The sequence below is a fragment of the Periplaneta americana genome, chromosome 4, assembly GCF_040183065.1.
Source record: "Periplaneta americana isolate PAMFEO1 chromosome 4, P.americana_PAMFEO1_priV1, whole genome shotgun sequence".
Taxonomy (NCBI): Eukaryota; Metazoa; Arthropoda; class Insecta; order Blattodea; family Blattidae; genus Periplaneta; species Periplaneta americana.
Window position 1 is genome coordinate 196,926,819 of NC_091120.1, and position 18,754 is coordinate 196,945,572.

Here is an 18,754-nt window from a genome sequence, read left to right on the forward strand (position 1 = left end):
CGACAGTTTCTCTTCCATACATTTTATTCTTTATCTACGAGCCGCCACTGGTTAATTTTATTTTTAATTACTGTTTCTCTTTCATAATTATATATTTATTCTTTCTCCAAGAGCCATCACTGCCTTATTTTACTTTTACCTACGGTTTCTCTTCTATATACAGTTTATTGCAGAACGCTCATAACCAGGGAACGGATTTATATGGACTAAAAATATATGAAATATGTAAATATATATGTAGTTATTTTTACCAAAATATGGAATTAAATATGGATTTTTACCAAAATATGGAATTAAATATGGACTTAAAATTATAAAAAAATGACTATGTACGTTAAATATTGGTACATTTTAATCAAACTAAACAAAAAATATAATGGACGTACCTTATCTTCCAATGTAGTTTCAACAAAACACAATTTTTATTGTCTGTTACCATAACAATAGGTTACAAACATTTCTTTCAAGTGCTGAAAAGTGAATCTTCTTCTATTGTCTCCGAGGATAGATTTATACTGACTAAAAGAGCGTTCGACGTCACAAGAAGTAACTGGTACATAATTCAATTTCACAATGTCTGCTGGGGATAAGTCCAAGTTAATCTTCACTGTTGATTCACCACTCATCACAGCAACAACCTTTTGTAGTTCTTCATATCCAGGGTTTTTTGAAAGTACAGTGTCCACCTTAGCTCTTACTGCATCTGCAACTTTACCTCTACCACGATTCAGTTGTTCCACAGTACTATTTATAATTTCAAAACTTTCAGATAGTGAAAGGTGCCTATTTTGGAGACTTTTGAGCGTTTTTATGATGCATGAAAATGTATGCTGAATGTGAGCTAAGTCATTCTTCACACTTATGTCACAGGTAACTGTTTTCGCAGTATCAATTGAGACTGCATCTTCAGAGTCCAATGCGAGGAGAACATTGTTAATAGAGTCTATATGTTCGGCATAATATTCAACTGCTTCTAGCCATGTACCCCATCTAGTTAAAATTGGCTTTGGTGGCAATGGAATTTCAGGGTACATTTCTTTCAACACGTTAACTCTACTGGGAGCTTTGAGAAATACTTTTTTCACTGATGAAATCAACAAATCTACTTTAGGGAAATTGTCTCTGACCACTTCTGCCACACGATGAAATGCATGCGCCACACAAGTAAAATGAGTCAATTTAGGATATACAACAGATAATGCTTGTCCAGCTTTGACCATATAAGGGGCAGCATCGCTAATAAAGAATAACACATTATCGTACATAATACCCTTTGGCCACAGGATACCCATAGCTTCGTTGAACAGTTTAACTATAGTTTTGTTATTGCACTTTTCTAGAACATCACAATGTAAAAGAATTCGTTCAGAATATTGTTCACTTAACAAACCGATAACTACATTACCAACAAGTCTACCTTCTTTGTCGGGAGTCTCATCAATGGAAACCCAAATTGAACTATCTTTAATTTCATCTCTTATCTTCTGTATTGTCTCATCGTAGATGGATGGAGCATACGTCTTCCTAAGTGTTGACTCATCCGGGATTGTATGTTGAGTATATTTTTCAAGGAATTCCCTGAAGACCTTATTCTTTAGTTTGTAGAGAGGAATATCAGCAGAGATGAGAGAACGGCACAGGTCGATGTTAAACTCAGATCTTACATTCGATGTTGTTGGTTGTGTTAAAAACAATTGTCTCTGCTTGGAATTTAGTTGTTTGTTGGCCTGATGTTTACTAGTTGTAATGTGTTGTTGCACCAGGAACTTTTGTGTAGATGATACTGCACACTGACACAAATTACAAAATAATATTTTATTGTCAGTTGATAAACCATCTTCTTTAAATTCTGAAATGTAACTTGTTAGTTTTGATTTTAAATTGACTGAATGACGTACTTTTGGCATATTTACCGTCTTTATAGTATGATTTACAAAACTGAACCTATGTGTACTCTGACTGGCATTTAACTGTTGAGCTGCACAACTGAAGTCTGTTAAAAATTTTAAATTAAATTAATACAGTTTTGTAACTTACTTTCCCATTGTTGATAGGACTGCTAATTTTCAAATAACTCTGATGTTAAAGGGATTACTGAACATGTGTTTAAATCTCTATTGTTGAAATGTATTTTTAAAAGTTAATGGAATTTTGTTTTGTTTTATTGTTAAACCTAATATAATATGGACTGTTTTATATGAAATATGGAAAATATATGGAAATTAACGAAAATATGTACTAAACTCTAAAATATGGAAAAATATGGAAAATAAAAGTAGGATATTTCAACCCTACACATTGTGAAACATAAAGATAATGCAAAATATAAATTATATTAGCTTTATAAGTAAATATGTATTTACATATAAATCCTTTCCCTGCTCATAACAATGCAGCCACCGAAATAATAGTAACATGGATAACAGTGATCACAAATTCAGTAGACAAACAAGTTTCAGTTAACGCTTTCCCGTACGTAATTAGCGAAGAAGTGTCCTGAATTCTGAATGTTCGCTATTGTCAATTCTTAATTCGCGAGCTGCAGGTGGCAAACTGCAGGGAACTGCATGCTAGATTCCCACTGCTCCTTCAACATCGACAGCTTGCACACGGTTTAATTAGCTTTCCACGAGCCGCTCTCACTGTCTTATCAGTCCATCTCCTGTCCAATTAGATACGTACTTTGTGAGCCATGCGAGATGCATCTGCAGGAGATCCAAATGCTTGTCCGCACTAATTATTATGAACAAGTAAAACTAGAAGCTTTCACAATGGTTAATATTAATGACAATTTTTCTGAGTTCGGTTTCGTTTTCGAAACTTTAACTTCTTCAGTTCCAGACAAATTTAAAGTAAAAAAATATTAAAATATTATTTACTGGATAACTGGCGATACAAAGACAAACAATAACCAGTCAATAGTGCATTATGCAACGAGCCTATAATGGTAGTAATTAAGACGCGAGTATTTTTGTTTATGAAACGAGCTTTCGCTCGTTTCATAATTTTCATACGAGCTTCTTAATTACCATTATAGGCAAGTTTCATACGACTTTTTATGCTCGACCATATTTCTAAATTGAAATTATTCATAAGTATTCATGCTATGGTTATCTAAGTGAGGAGCGGAACTGACCTTCTAAATTGTGAGATGTGCGCAGACGCGAAAGTATTGATTTTTTCCGAGGAACTAATGTCATTGACCTTGATATAATCTAGAGAGTAACATGAACATTAATCTTAATATAACCTGGAAATTGATTTAGACAATGAAAAACGAGATGACAAGTTGATGTTATTTGAATATTATTTACAATTAACGCTAATTATTATAGTAACAGAACATAACCTTCTGCGACAGTATTGGATTTCCAGCCTCCGTGACTTTTCGCTAATTGTCTTTCGATTGCATATCCGAGATTAATCGATACTTGCGGTTTTATAATGGTACTATCAGTACAATGGTGATTTCTCATTGGCTGAACAACTGAATTATAATGAATAGGTGTACTTTAATGAGGTGCATTAAAGGGCCACTACCAGGTGTATAATTACTACAATTCGGCATGGTCGAGCATAAAATACATAGCTACAATTGCTTACAAATAATGAAATGAAAGTATCTGTATTCCAGCAGCAACACTACGGTTAGAAATCATGGCAAATATAATACATTCTTTAATAAATAAATGATATAGAAAAATATACTTCCTTCGTTAAAAAAAACGATGATCTGTACCAGGAACCACACTATCTGTACACAAAAAAATCATCTGAAGAATAACAACAGAATAACAGCAACAACACTACGTAACAGATTATATATAGGCCTATATATATATTGCAAAATGTACCCTGTGGCTATAGAGACGAATCCCGTCCTAAACCAAAGCCTATACCGTTTCAAGGTACCTAATGTATCTTGACCGTAGTTCGCACCAGGTGCGGGCACAGTGATCAAATTTGATTGGCAGTTCCACACAGTCCCTATTACAGACATTGACTTATTCGAATTGTTTCTGCCCACAATTTTTTACTAAACTGTCCATCTATTGGAGTATTATACAATACACGGGCACAGTGATCAAATCTGATTGGCAGTTCCACACCCTCCCTACTTTTGGCATTGACTTAGTATACGAATTGTTTCTGCCCAAAATTTTTTACCAAACTGTCCATCTATTGGAGTATTATACAATACATGGCACAGTAATCAAATCTGATCACCTTTTATATCCCTGTGTCGTAGAAGTCTGGCGCCTGGAATCGGAACCAGCCTTTGACAGCCGTTTGCACCTCTCTGTCGATCCCATGATATGACAAATGTCTCAATTCCGGTGAGGAATATGTTGAAAAATACCTCAACAATCGCTATGCGTGTACCAATACATTTTCCCTATGAAATTGTGTTTTATTTCTGTAAACGGCCCAAGGAAAACATATTTCTACGATCCTCGTAATTGCGCTCGAGTGGCCAAAATTTATCTTGATGGTGGAAGAAATAAATAATTTTTTTTGTCTGCCCCCATGAGAATATTTGCTTGTAAGTCAAATTGATTGTAGCTGAGTAGGCCTATTCCTCCATGGTTTTCCGGGAACATTAGCACGCAGGCGCAAGGGACAGTCTGTGCAAATCCACCGCTAATTAATTTTATCGTTGCCAAGGAGAAGACATTTTAATTGTAGGCAGCTGCTTGTAGTTTAACCGCCGTGGTGGACTTAACTGAGCGGAGAAGTCTTGATATTACACCCCTTCCCCTCTCATTTCGACACAGCGGGGCTTTACCCGTTCGCTGAGAGGCGAGGGATGGATCTTCCTGCGGGTGTTCAAGTCGTAAAGCAGTAATGAAATCACAAGTGTACACCAGCGGACAACAAATATGAAGCTCTGAAGTAAGGCTATCTGGTGTCAGCTTATATAGTTGGTGTTTGACACAGATCCTCAGTGTTGAGTAAGATACATACAGAGTGATAAAAAAAAAAGTAACCGAACACAGCACAAACCTACCGTACAACTGTGTGTTCTACATGTCTGCCACCATATTTATCTAGGTTGGAAACTGTGAATTCAGTAAAATCAACTTTCAATCGTGGCGGCCGTTTGCTGTAACGACGAGAAAACACTATCGTACAAAAAAACAAACGAGATTGAAACCTTAGCACACGTCCTAGGATCCTGTCAGCATGGAGAACTCCTGAGAAATTCACGCCATCATAACATCCGAAAACTAATGGCACAGGCCCTTAGAAAAAGATCTTTCGAGGTCCATGAAGAGGTGCACTGCGTTGCGTCTGAAGGCGGCGGAATTAGAAGAGCGGACATCGTGGCTCTAGACAAGACTAATAGTAAAGGCTTTATACTGGACCCAACTGTTAGATTTGAGATGAGCCAGACCCAACCATCTGAGGTCAACAAAGAGAAACAACAAATTTATGAGCCTACTATTCCGTATTTTCGAGAAAAATATCAGATGGAAGGCACCTGGGAAGTACATGGTTTAATGATCGGAGCGAGGGGCACCATTCCACGATCAACTATAAACACTATCAAAACATTTGGAATCCATTATATCATTCCAAAAATAATTACTTCTAGCATTAAAGGGTCTGTGGCAATTCTGAAAAATCATTTATACGGAATATCATAATCCCCCCCTTTCTATCCGTAAGTGTGTGATTGTTACAATATATGTACACATTTATTAATTCTTAAACTTAAGCTCCTGGTTCACATTTCAATTTGGCTCATCTATCTTACTGTAATCATTACTATTCTTATATGTGTGTTATTCTGTGTTTTTGGCAACCCAGGATCCCTGGGCAGACTATTTCTTGCAAATAAATTATATATTACCGTAAATGTACGAGGACCGGTAAATGTTAGAATTTACCGGTACAACCTAAAATTTACCGTTATAGTGCGGTAAAACCCCAAAATATCTTATTAGATTAATACATTTTGAACTTTTACCAAGAAATGATAGTAAATCTCAGGATTCACTGATGCGAGCTGGTAAAACATAGATCGAAGAATCCTGCCTCTGTTGTGCAGGTTCAGATATGTTTGCAGGATCGATAAAATGAAGCGGTTCTAAGAGGCTGCCAAAGAAGGTCTTTAAATGCAAGCGAAGAAAATGAAAGTAGTCACTTGTAACAAAATTCCAAAACTTTCAGTCGGACAGAATTTTAGAATCAAAGTACCGGATGTAGACTGGGCAAAAGTTGACGCAAAATCATTAATAGCAGTGGTCATAAATATTCAAGATGATTAGTTTTATAAACTTGGTACCAAAGCTAACGAAATGAAGTCATTTTACACGAAGAAGCAATTTACAGTGAGCAAAAAAAAATTTATCACCATCGAAGAAGTAGGAAAAGAATAAATTAGTGTACGGGAAGTGGTTGGCAAACTATCTTTTGTTGGAGAATAAGGGTTCAAAAAGTGTAACTGCTTAAAAAAGTGTTCAACAAAAAATGTTTGTGTAGGCCTAAATCACATTCCATGTTGTGTAATTCTAAATGTTGTAACAGTCAACCTTGTTGTAACAAGAATTATCATTCATAATGTTTGCTTTACTTTATTTGTGGACCTGGACTGTTTGAGGGAATGTAAAGGCTTTCTTAATTTTTGTATGGAATACAATAACAGACAGTGGTTAAAACTGTATTTTTCACTATTCTTAATACGAAATATTGTTTATTATAATCACATTGGAATATAAAAGTATTTAAATAACTGCAATTTAAAATAAATACAAATTATTTCGGTCATTGCTGAGGTATTTTTATTTATGTTTTTAAATAGATCCTAAAACAGCAATAAAAAGATGAATCGGAAATATATATGTAAAAGTGCGAAGATGTGAAGAACGGCATATCTTAGTAAAGATTTTTTAAATAAATTAATACTATTTTACCATAACCAATCGGTAAATCCTGAGATTTACCATCATCTCTTGGTGAAAGTTCAAAATGTACACATCTATTAAGATATTTCGGGGTTTTACCGCACTATAATGGTAAATGTTAGGTTATACCGGTAAATTCTAAGATAACATATACATAAGTTAAATTGGATCTAGATAAAAAAAACTAAAGATAATATAGGCCTACAGTAACAAAAAAAAGTAACAGGAGAATTTGTTAATTGGAATAAATGTATTTATAGGTAATATTGGTCGATTATCAACGTCTAATAATCGGAATATATTTTCACACGTGCCGAATCTCGTCTTGCACACTTACTTATTACTTACTTTTACTTACTTATGGCTTTTAAGGAACCAGGAAGTCTATTGCCGCCCTCACATAAGCACGCCATCGGTCCCTATATTATGAAAGATTAATCCAGCCTCTATCATCATATCCCACCTCCCTCAACTCCATTCTAATATTATCCTCCCAACTACTACGTCTCAGCTTCCCCAAAGCTCTTTTTCCCTCCGGCCTCGCAACTAACACACTATACAGTATGAATTTCTAGATTCGCCCATACGTACTACATGCCCTGCCCATCTCAAACGTCTGGATTTATTGTTCCTAATTAATCAGGTGAAGAATAAAGTCCGTGCAGTTCTGCATTGTGTAACTTTCTCCATTCTTCTGTAACTTCATCCCTCCTAGCCCCAAATATTTTCCTAAGCACCTTATTCTTGAACACGCTTAACCTCTGTTCCTCTCTCAAAGTGAGAGTCCAAGTTTCACAACCATACAGAACAACCGGTAATATAACTGTTTTATAAATTCTAACTTTCAGATTTTTTCACAGCAGACTAGATTATAAAAGCTTCTCAACCGAATAATAACAGGCATTTCCCATATTTATGTATATGATTATTATTCGTGACGGGAATATTGTACAAAATGGAAATATAAAAATTGGAAATTTATCCTTTGAAAAGGTGGAAAAACTCAAATACTTGGGAGCAACAGTAACAAATATAAATGATACTCGGGAGGAAATTAAACACAGAATAAATATGGGAAATGCCTGTTATTATTCGGTTGAGAAGCTTCTATCATCCAGTCTACTGTCAAAAAATCTGAAAGTTAGAATTTATAAAACAGTTATATTACCGGTTGTTCTTTATAGTTATGAAATTTGGACTCTCACTTTGAGAGAGGAACATAGGTTAAGGGTGTTCGAGAATAAGGTGCTTAGGAAAATATTTGGGGCTAAGCGGGATGAAGTTACAGAAGAATGGAGAAAGTTACACAACACAGAACTGCACGCATTGTATTCTTCACCTGACATAATTAGGAACATTAAATCCAGATGTTAGAGATGGACAGGGCATGTAGCACGTATGGGCGAATGCAGAAATGCATATAGAATGTTAGTTGGGAGGCCGGAGGGAAAAAGACCTTTAGGGAGGCCGAGACGTAGATGAGAAGATAATATTAAAATGGATTTGAGGGAGGTGGGATATGATAATAGAGAATGGATTAATCTTGCTCAGGATAGGGACCAATGGCGGGCTTATGTGAGGGCGGCAATGAGCCTCCGGGTTCCTTAAAAGCCAGCCAGCCAGTAAGTAAGTAAGTAAGTAAGTAAGTAAGTAAATAAGTAAGTAAGTAAATAAGTAAGTAAGTAATTAAGTAAGTAAGTAAGTATTTCCCTTTATTTATTCTGCGTTTAATTTTGTCTCGAGTGTTATATTTGTTACTGTTGCTCCAAGATATTTGAATTTTTCCACCTCTTCGAAGGATAAATTTCCAATTTTTATATTTCCATTTCGTGCTCTTGCATTCAGGCGGCACAAATAATTAAACTCCCCTAAAAAGTAATTATCGATTACTTTTTCCAGAAGTATTATCGCTCTCGATATTGGCGTATCAAACGTATCCATGATCCAATTCTAGTCATATACCTACTTACAATATGTTTCAAGAGAATTTCGCGTCATCTTCAACTCGGGGTCTGCGGCTGAGTATCCCCAGGTCCAAGCGTTTATCTGTTATCTGTAGTAATGTCACGAGAGGTCTGAGATCTGCCGATAACGACCATGCGATAAATTGATAGCGATAAATCTAGCTGCAGAAATTATCGCAAAGTCTGACTGTGATTGGTTGGAATTCAAAATTTCATTACAGTTCATTGGTCGAAAATGCAATGACGTCATATAAACGAAATAGTCAAAATAAAGTGCCATCCCAGGCCGCCGCGATGCGCTTCTTGTCGTTCGCTGCGGCCGCCCGGTCGGTGTTCGGTCCGGTGGGACAGGAGCGGCTAGTCCCTTCCTAGAGGGGTGACGCTCCCCCGACGGCAGCTGGGAGCAGCCGTGCATCTTGGGGTTGTTGTGAGGGGGATGTCAAGAACAAGAAATGATACGCATGTCGAGGGGTGAGGGGGCTGTTGCACGCGATGCATGTACCCTCTGATCGATATCGCGTATCGATCATCGCACCAAACACGAACGCAAGTGAAAGGCGACGCTCTATATGCAACATTCAGGCGTGACGGTTCGACTAGTCTCTTACAATATTGTAGTGCTCTGTAAACTATTAGCCCAGCGGGCAGATAAAGGAACTGCGTTAACACAGTGGAGCTGGTCTCCTTCTTCTTCTTCTTCTTCTTCTTCTTCTCCTTCTTCTTCTTCTTCTTCTTCTTCGTCTTCTTCAAACTGTTGTACTCTTGAGCGAAAGATTAACGCTATGTGAAATTACTGCGCCTTCGAGTAACTAACACAACACGAGAAACTATTCAAAGAGCTCTAGAACTGGAACTGTCAATACTTTCTTACAAATGGCTTTTAAGGAACCCGCAGGTTCATTGCCGCCCTCGCATAAGCCCGCCATCGGTCCCTATCCTGTGCAAGATTAATCCAGTCTCCATCATCATATCCCACCTCCCTCAAATCCATTTTAATATTATCCTCCCATCCACGTCTCGGCCTCCCCAAAGGTCTTTTTCCCTCCGGTCCCCCAACTAACACTCTATATGCATTTCTGGGTTCCCCCATACGTGCTACATGCCCTGCCCATCTCGAACGTCTGGTTTTAATGTTTCTTATTATGTCAGGTGAAGAAAACAATGCGTGCAGTTCTACGTTGTGTAACTTTATCCATTCTCCTGTAACTTCATACCCCTTAGCCCCAAATATTTTCCTAAGAACCTTATTCTCAAACACCCTTGATCTCTGTTCCTCTCTCAAAGTGAGAGTCCAAGTTAAACACCAATACAGGACAACCGGTAATATAACTGTTTTATAAATTCTAACTTTAAGATTTTTTGACAGCAGACTAGATGACAAAAGCTTCTCAACCGAATAATAACAGGCATTTCCCATATTTATTCCGCATTTAATTTCCTCCCGAGTGTCATTTATATTTGTTACTGTTGCTCCAAGATATTTGAATTTTTCAACCTCTTCGAAGGATAAATCTCCAATTTTATGTTTCCATTTCGACACGAGACATAATCATATAAGCCTACTTGGTCTTTACGGGATTTACTTCCAAACCGATCTCTTTACTTGCTTCAAGTAAAATTCCTGTGTTTTCCCCAATCGTTTGTGAATTTTCTTCTAACATATTTACCTCATCCGCATAGACAAGGAGCTGATGTAACCCGTTCAATTCCAAATCCTGTCTGTTATCCTGAACTTTCCTAATGACATATTTTAGAGCGAAGTTAAAAAGTACAGGTGACAGTGCATCTCCTTGCATTAGCCCACAGAGAATTGGAAAAGCATCAGATAGAAACTGACCTATACGGACCCTGCTGTAAATTTCACTGAGACACATTTTAATTAATCGAACTAGTTTCTTGGGAATACCAAATTCAGTAAGAATATTATATAAAACTTCTTTCTTAACCGAGTCATATGCCTTTTTGAAATCTATGAATAACTGATGTACTGTACGCTTATACTCCCATTTTTCTCCAATATCTGTCGAATACAAAAATTCTTATCAATAGTCGATCTATTACGCCTAAAACCACACTGATGATCCCCAATAATTTCATATACGTATGGAGTTAATCTTCTCAAAAGAATATTAGACAAAATTTTGTACGACGTCAACAAAAGTGATATTCCTGGAAAGTTACTACAGTTAGTCTTGTCCCCCTTCTTAAAGATAGGTACGATTACGGACTCCTTCCATTGTTCTGGAACAATTTCGTTTTCCCAAATAGGAAGTACAAGCTTATAAATTTCGCTAGATAATGCGCTTCCACCCTCTCGTATTAATTCTGCTGGAATTTGATCGATATCTGGAGGCTTGTACTTTTTCAGATTTTCTATCGCAGTTTCGATTTCTGAAAGTGTGGGTTCGGATATAAATCTATACTAATAATAAATCTGTAGCCGAAAATTTTCTGGTAATTTTCGATTTTCCAAAAATAATTGGTCCTAACATATATAATTAACCACCCTGAAACCGAAAACCGCTTTTTTGAAATTTTTCTTTGTATGTCTGTCTGTCTGTCTGTCTGTATGTTTGTTACCTTTTCACGCGATAATGGATGAACGGATTTCGATGAAAACTGGAATATAAATTATGTTCGTTGTAACTTAGATTTTAGGCTACATGCCATTCAAAATACATTATTTAAAAGGGGGGTTATAAGGGTGCCTGAATTAAATAAATCGAAATATCTCGCTTATTATTGATTTTTGTGAAAAATATTACATACCAAGAGTTTCTTTAAATATGATTTCTGATAAGTTTTATTCTTTGAAAAATGTTGATAGGACTGATATTTAATGAGATAAATTAGTTTTAAAATTAAAATAACTGCCATCTAAGGCGGTGTATTGAAATAAAAAACAAATGACTTCGTCTATAAAGGGCCTTGGACACAACAATCGAAAGCTATGAAAAATAGCCTACAGAGAATGTTTCTGTGTTTGTATGAAGTAATATCGGAAGCTAAATTAACCGATTTGTATGATTAATTATTATTTCACCATTGGAAAGTGTAGTTTCTCTAGATGGACATAATGCTATAATGTTATTACAGTAACTTCTGATATAATATAATATAATATAATATAATATAATATAATATAATATAATATAATATGATAATATGTAATATAATATAATATAATTTAAGTTATTTGAACGGTTCACAACCATAGTGGGCCAAGCGCCATTTGCTGAATACGTAGAAAACATGGGTTAAAATTAAGTTATTACCATAATTCAATGGAAACCCATAACAAGTAAAATAAAATATACACATTAAATCTAAATGATGTCAATCTTCATTAAACTATGGTCGCATGTAATAAAAATTAAGAAACAGGTTAAAGGAATTGTCATTGCACCAAATGAGTGTCTCTGGACCAAAATGATCGCATTTTAATTATTTGGATGCAATTTAAATTAAGTAACATATTAAACGATTTATCCTTATATCAAACACGAATGTTCCCTGGATCAAATGTCCTATTTTAATTATGTAATTACTTTATATTTATTTCTAACGGGTGCAGCGGAGCGCACGGGTACGGCTAGTAATATAATAAAACTCTATTACAGTTCAAAATAACGCATTTAAAAAAAAAGACATAACATTGGTAAACTCTATAAAATATCAATTATTACCAATACACATCAAACAAGGTATTCACTAGAACAAACAGGCTAATATAAGAAGAAATAAGGCATAACACATCGTACTTACCTGAAGAGTACGCTTTTCTGGTTCAGTCCACAGGGCGCGGATGAAGTGAGGGTAGCTGTATCCGGTCATCATTGTTGACGCTGCACTGAACTCCAGAGTTGAGATCAATTGTTGATGAGAAAAAAACAGCCTATACACTCCGAAGCACTGAATCACTTGAATTTCATCTCTATTTCAAACATTCCTATCTAAATTAATCGTAGAACTTTTCCAGCCTTCACTTCACTTCACTCACTCAAGCCTTTATCATCCAAAATATTTTTCTCACTTCACACACATTTCAAGAGAGAAATCTTAAATTACTTATCTGATATCTACACACGCGTAAACACCTTCTGTTGTTTTATATTCTTCGGCACAAAACATTCTTTAATAAAAGTGGCAACTTCTAAACTACAAAATCCCTGAGAAAAGTTGAAATCCGACACACTTTCAAGGAAACCTATAAAAACCTTATCACTAAACAAACGAAGATCACACTCCGTGTATTTATATCCCCCTGGTGGCGTACACACGTAACCTTAACCTAATTGTTGTAGATTGAATATCGCTCGTGAGTATGCAATTGTTTCAGTAATGTATTTATTCATCACGCATTTAAGAAAAATAGGACAAAAGCTTATTTGCGTTGCTAATAAACACAAGGAACCGTGTTCGGAGTTAAATATAACACTGCAGGGGTATGAGGTAATGTGAAACGGTTATTACACCATATAACGTTAATGGGGTGAAATTGAGACGAGTTTTTAATGGTTTAACACGGGCACTTTAAGTGTCCTGTCTTCCGTAATATAATTTCACCTCTTAACCTTCACCGTAGCTAACGCCATGACTAATATCATGGTACATGATCTAGACGGGCATACTGATGATATTCCTTGAATAAAAACATCGGTCATTTAGTTTTAAGAACACTATGCATGTTTTATCTTATTATAATTAAGCCTGAAGGAAATATTGTTTGTTGCAATAAAAACGAAATGCAAGTAAAATTATTTTCTTTTAATTTCGCACGGAACTACTCGTTTTTTTTTTATTTCCTTCTCTTGCAAGTTCTTCTTATTTATGACGCACTGATTTGAAAATAGGTTTTCAAAAGTTCTTGAAACATTCAAAAACACTGTAATTGCAGGCAAATAAAAATGTTATGTGAATAAAAAAAGTTATCAATTTAAGAGACAGAAGGCACAATATCTCAAGGGGTTTATTCGAGTTGCAAACTGTATCTTTAGATAAAAATATTAAAATGCAGTTTAAAGAAAATGCACGGCAGAGAAAATGATATTGAATTCTTCCTATTGAGTTTTAGAGGCAAGAATAAAACACCATAATCTCGGGGTGTAGTATTATTCTGAAACTCAAAGAAATAATGCACGGATTACGCACAAGTTAAATAATTACACTAATCTGAAGAAAACAATAAAAAAAAAACTGACAAACTTCACAAAATCTTCAGTAGTGTCTTCTTATGATGACGATTCCGAGTTTCGTGAACTCCTGCAACAGCTATGAAGTTCTTGAAGTCTGGTGCAGTAACAAAACGAGCGAGATTTTCCGAACTCGAATAAAAAAACAGACGATTGTCCAAGTACATTACTTCCAAGAAGACATCAATAACCAAGTTCTTTCTGTGACTGGTCTAACCTCCACAGCTCTCGTATGTTTTTAACCCCGAGCATGAGGCGGATGCTTATATGTACTGCCTTAAGAAGGGGAGCATCTTTTGTTTCATGAGGAACTATTTTTTGTGCCTTGCCCCCTCTCTCGCGCTCCTTGATGTCGGTAGAGGAAGAGCACTTGAAGTCCTGTGGCGCGTGGTCCAGGAGTCTGACTCTCAGAGGTGGGGGAGACGGAGGGGGTGCCGTCACCACAAAAGCCTTGCACCTGGAATCAGAGAAGAAAAGGAACAACATATTAGAATCGGTTTGTGTTTGAAAATAACCGTCATGTCTTAATATCAAAGAGACTTCTGCTGCTGCTCCTATTTATCGCTTTCAGTTTATGAAAGATAACTATACTAAATCTGTGATACGCTTCTATCTATGATAACATAACACACATTGTCTTCCTATTTAGTGTAAGTGGTAATTATGGGCGTATTAATGTATCGCGATTGTTAACACTACACTGATACATCGATAAATTCTTGCTTCCTTTGGACGAAAAAATAAATCTCTTTCATTGCCCACGACGGGAATTGAATCACGGACCGCTTGCTTTCAAAGAGAACACACTATAACCACAGCCACAATGGAAATTATCGATAAGTATCCGTGTCGTAATCAGATCTATGAAGTCGGAAGAAGTTCTATTTGGAATCGAAAGCACTTCCGCCGAGTGACTGAAGCAATCTGTTGGGAATAGGAAGCAATTCTGTTGAGAGTGCGAAGCAACACAGGAATCGAAAGCAATTGGGGTTTAAGTCGGAAGAAATTTGAGGCGGAAGCGATTCTGTCGAAAGTCGGAAGTAATCCTGTTGGGACCCTATAGCAATCCTGTCGAAAGTCGTAAGCAATCTTGTAGAAAGTCAGAAGCAATTCTATTAGGACTCTGTAGCAATCCTGTCGGAAGTCGGAAGCAATTCTATCGGGACTATGTAGCAAGCCTGTCGAAAGTCTGAAGCAATCCTGTCCAAAGTCGGAAGCAATCCTGTCGAAAGTCGGAAGCAATCGTATCGGGACTCTGTAGCAATCCTGTCGAAAGTCGGAAGCAATCCTATCGGGACTCTTTAGCAATCCTGTCGAAAGTCGGAAGCAATCCTGTCGAAAGTCGGAAGCAATCCTGTCGAAAGTCGGAAGCAATCCTGTCGAAAGTCGGAAGCAATCCTATCGGGACTCTGTAGCAATCCTGTCGAAAGTCGGAAGCAATCCTATCGGGACTATGTAGCAATCCTGTTGAAAGTCGGAAGCAATACTGTCGAAAGTCGGAAGCAATCCTGTCGAAAGTCGGAAGCAATCCTATCGGGACTCTGTAGCAATCCTGTCGAAAGTCGGAAGCAATCTTGTAGAAAGTCAGAAGCAATTCTATTAGGACTCTGTAGCAATCCTGTCGGAAGTCGGAAGCAATTCTATCGGGACTATGTAGCAAGCCTGTCGAAAGTCGGAAGGAATCCTGTCGAAAGTCGGAAGGAATCCTGTCGAAAGTCGGAAGCAATCCTGTCGAAAGTCGGAAGCAATCCTATCGGGACTCTGTAGCAATCCTGTCGAAAGTCGGAAGCAATCCTGTCGAAAGTCGGAAGCAATCCTGTCGAAAGTCGGAAGCAATCCTGTCGAAAGTCGGAAGCAATCCTGTCGAAAGTCGGAAGCAATCCTGTCGAAAGTCGGAAGCAATCCTATCGGGACTCTGTAGCAATCCTGTCGAAAGTCGGAAGCAATCCTATCGGGACTCAGTAGCAATCCTGTCGAAAGTCGGAAGCAATCCTATCGGGACTATGTAGCAATCCTGTTGAAAGTCGGAAGTAATACTGTCGAAAGTCGGAAGCAATCCTGTCGAAAGTCGGAAGCAATCCTATCGGGACTCTGTAGCAATCCTGTCGAAAGTCGGAAGCAATCTTGTAGAAAGTCAGAAGCAATTCTATTAGGACTCTGTAGCAATCCTGTCGGAAGTCGGAAGCAATTCTATCGGGACTATGTAGTAATTCTGTCGAAAGCAATCCTATCGGGACTCAAAAGCAGTCAACTTTGCAACCGGCGTAACTCGAATCTTAGTGGATCGGACTCGAAACCTGCATCTTTATTCTGGCGTTGGTTAGTTTCCCGCTTGGACTGATTACCTGGTTGGATATGTCAGAGGATTTTGTCTACAGTTAAGTCGAATGTCTGGTAATCCTGTAACAAATCATGAATTCACCTCGCTGTCATCAATTCTACCGAGAAGCTCAATAATCATTCGGGCAGCGGTGCGTTCCAAAGAAAGGGACAGAAAAAAGTTATGCTTGCGGTAATTTATGATATCACAGAACAAAGGCTCGAGGTAGACTACGTGTGCTGTGTATACATTTTCAATAAAAGTAAAGACATGCACATCTATTGTGAAGAGTATTGAATATCCATCGATCTAATCATTTTGACAACAAAACGATCAATTCTGTGCTATGGCAAATTGTTAAATATTTACAACTTCAGCCGATGTCTGGTTTGGACAACTTAAACATGGGTAGCCACCATTTAACGTTATGCTTTTATTTTACAGGTTTTACCGCAGGAAATTCAATAAAACACATACGACGCTTCCCTAAATTACACTGCAAATGTGATCGTGTAGTTTTAAACGGAACTTTTTCTATAGCAATAAAATAACCAATGAACGATGTGCAAAACTGCTGCAATGACGTAATGGTTTGTTCATTCCTTTTTGTTCCAGAATAACTACAGTAACAGTACTGCGGCCATGTTGGACTATATGCTGTTTGAATATAAATACAAGCTGACATTTACATAATTTCAACCCATATCCACTTTCCCATTATAATGATTCTGCAAATATATATTACGAAATTCTGATGAAGTAAAATGTTATTTCATCCCTGATAGCACAAAGTTAGTTTCGATAAAGTCGTCAGTGTACAACGATTTCTTTTAAACAACTGGACGGATTTTGTTCATATTCAGTATCTATGAGTCAATTTATCAGGGAATGATGTACATGAAATATAATAATTTTAGTACTAGTCTGTCTGTGTACAGCGATTTCTACTTAACTATTGGACGGATTTTATTCATATTCAGTATCTACGAGTCAATTTATCAGGGAATGATGTACATGAAATATAATAATTTTAGTACTGGTCTGTCTGTGTACAGCATTTCTACTAAACTATTGGACGGATTTTGTTCATATTCAGTATCTACGAGTCAATTTATCAGGGAATGATGTACATGAAATATAATAATTTAATACTAGTCTGTCTGTGTACAGCGATTTTTACTAAACTATTGGAAGGATTTTGTTCATATTCAGTATCTACGAGTCAATTTATCAGGGAATGATGTACATGAAATATAATAATTTTAGTACTAGTCTGTCTGTGTACAGCGATTTCTACTTAACTATTGGACGGATTTTATTCATATTCAGTATCTACGAGTCAATTTATCAGGGAATGATGTACATGAAATATAATAATTTTAGTACTGGTCTGTCTGTGTACAGCATTTCTACTAAACTATTGGACGGATTTTGTTCATATTCAGTATCTACGAGTCAATTTATCAGGGAATGATGTACATGAAATATAATAATTTTAGTACTAGTCTGTCTGTGTACAGCGATTTCTACTAAACTATTGGACGGATTTTGTTCATATTCAGTATCTACGAGTCAATTTATCAGGGAATGATGTACATGAAATATAACAATTTTAGTACTAGTCTGTCTGTGTACAGCGATTTCTACTAAACTGTTGGACGGATTTTGTTCATATTCAGTATATACGAGTCAATTTATCAGGGAATGATGTACATGAAATATAATAATTTAATACTAGTCTGTCTGTGTACAGCGATTTTTACTAAACTATTGGAAGGATTTTGTTCATATTCAGTATCTACGAGTCAATTTATCAGGGAATGATGTACATGAAATATAATAATTTAGTACTAGTCTGTCTGTGTACAGCGATTTCTACTAAACTATTGGACGGATTTTGTTGATATCCAGTATCTACGAGTCAATTTATCAGGGAATGATGTAGGTATGTGAAATATAATAACTTTAGTACTAGTCTGTGTGTACAGCGATTTCTACTAAACTACTGGACGGACTTAGTTCATATTCAATATCTACGAGTCAATTTATCAGGGAATGATGTACATGAAATAAAATAATTTTAATACTAGTCTGTCTGTGTACAGCGATTTCTACTGAAGTATTGAACGGATTTTTTTGATATCCAGTATCTACGAGTCACTACCTACACTATAAGCATAATCAACCAGTAAACAGAAAAAAACAATTTTCCATAGTCGATAGTTTCGTAAATACACGTGAGAGCATATGTAATGACAGGAAATATGCAGCTGGAAGATCTAAAACATATCCATTACGTCATAATCTTCTTTTCTTTACCGAACCCTTGTTTCAAAGTCTTAGGGTGAATAGTACAAAAGGCTCGCTTGT

At 36.5% G+C, this 18,754-nt stretch overlaps 1 protein-coding gene across 1 annotated transcript in view; it reads right to left on the reverse strand.

Annotated features, from left to right (window-relative positions):
• LOC138698895 (rap guanine nucleotide exchange factor 6-like) overlaps window positions 1–13,207 on the reverse strand; it is a 107,860-nt gene extending 94,653 nt beyond the window's left edge. The window contains exon 1 of the mRNA XM_069825088.1: window positions 12,638–13,207. Within this exon, the coding sequence (XP_069681189.1) occupies window positions 12,638–12,709 (72 nt within the window). The 5' untranslated portion in view covers window positions 12,710–13,207. The remainder of the gene's footprint in view (window positions 1–12,637) is intronic.
• Window positions 13,208–18,754: the final 5,547 nt, after the last annotated feature.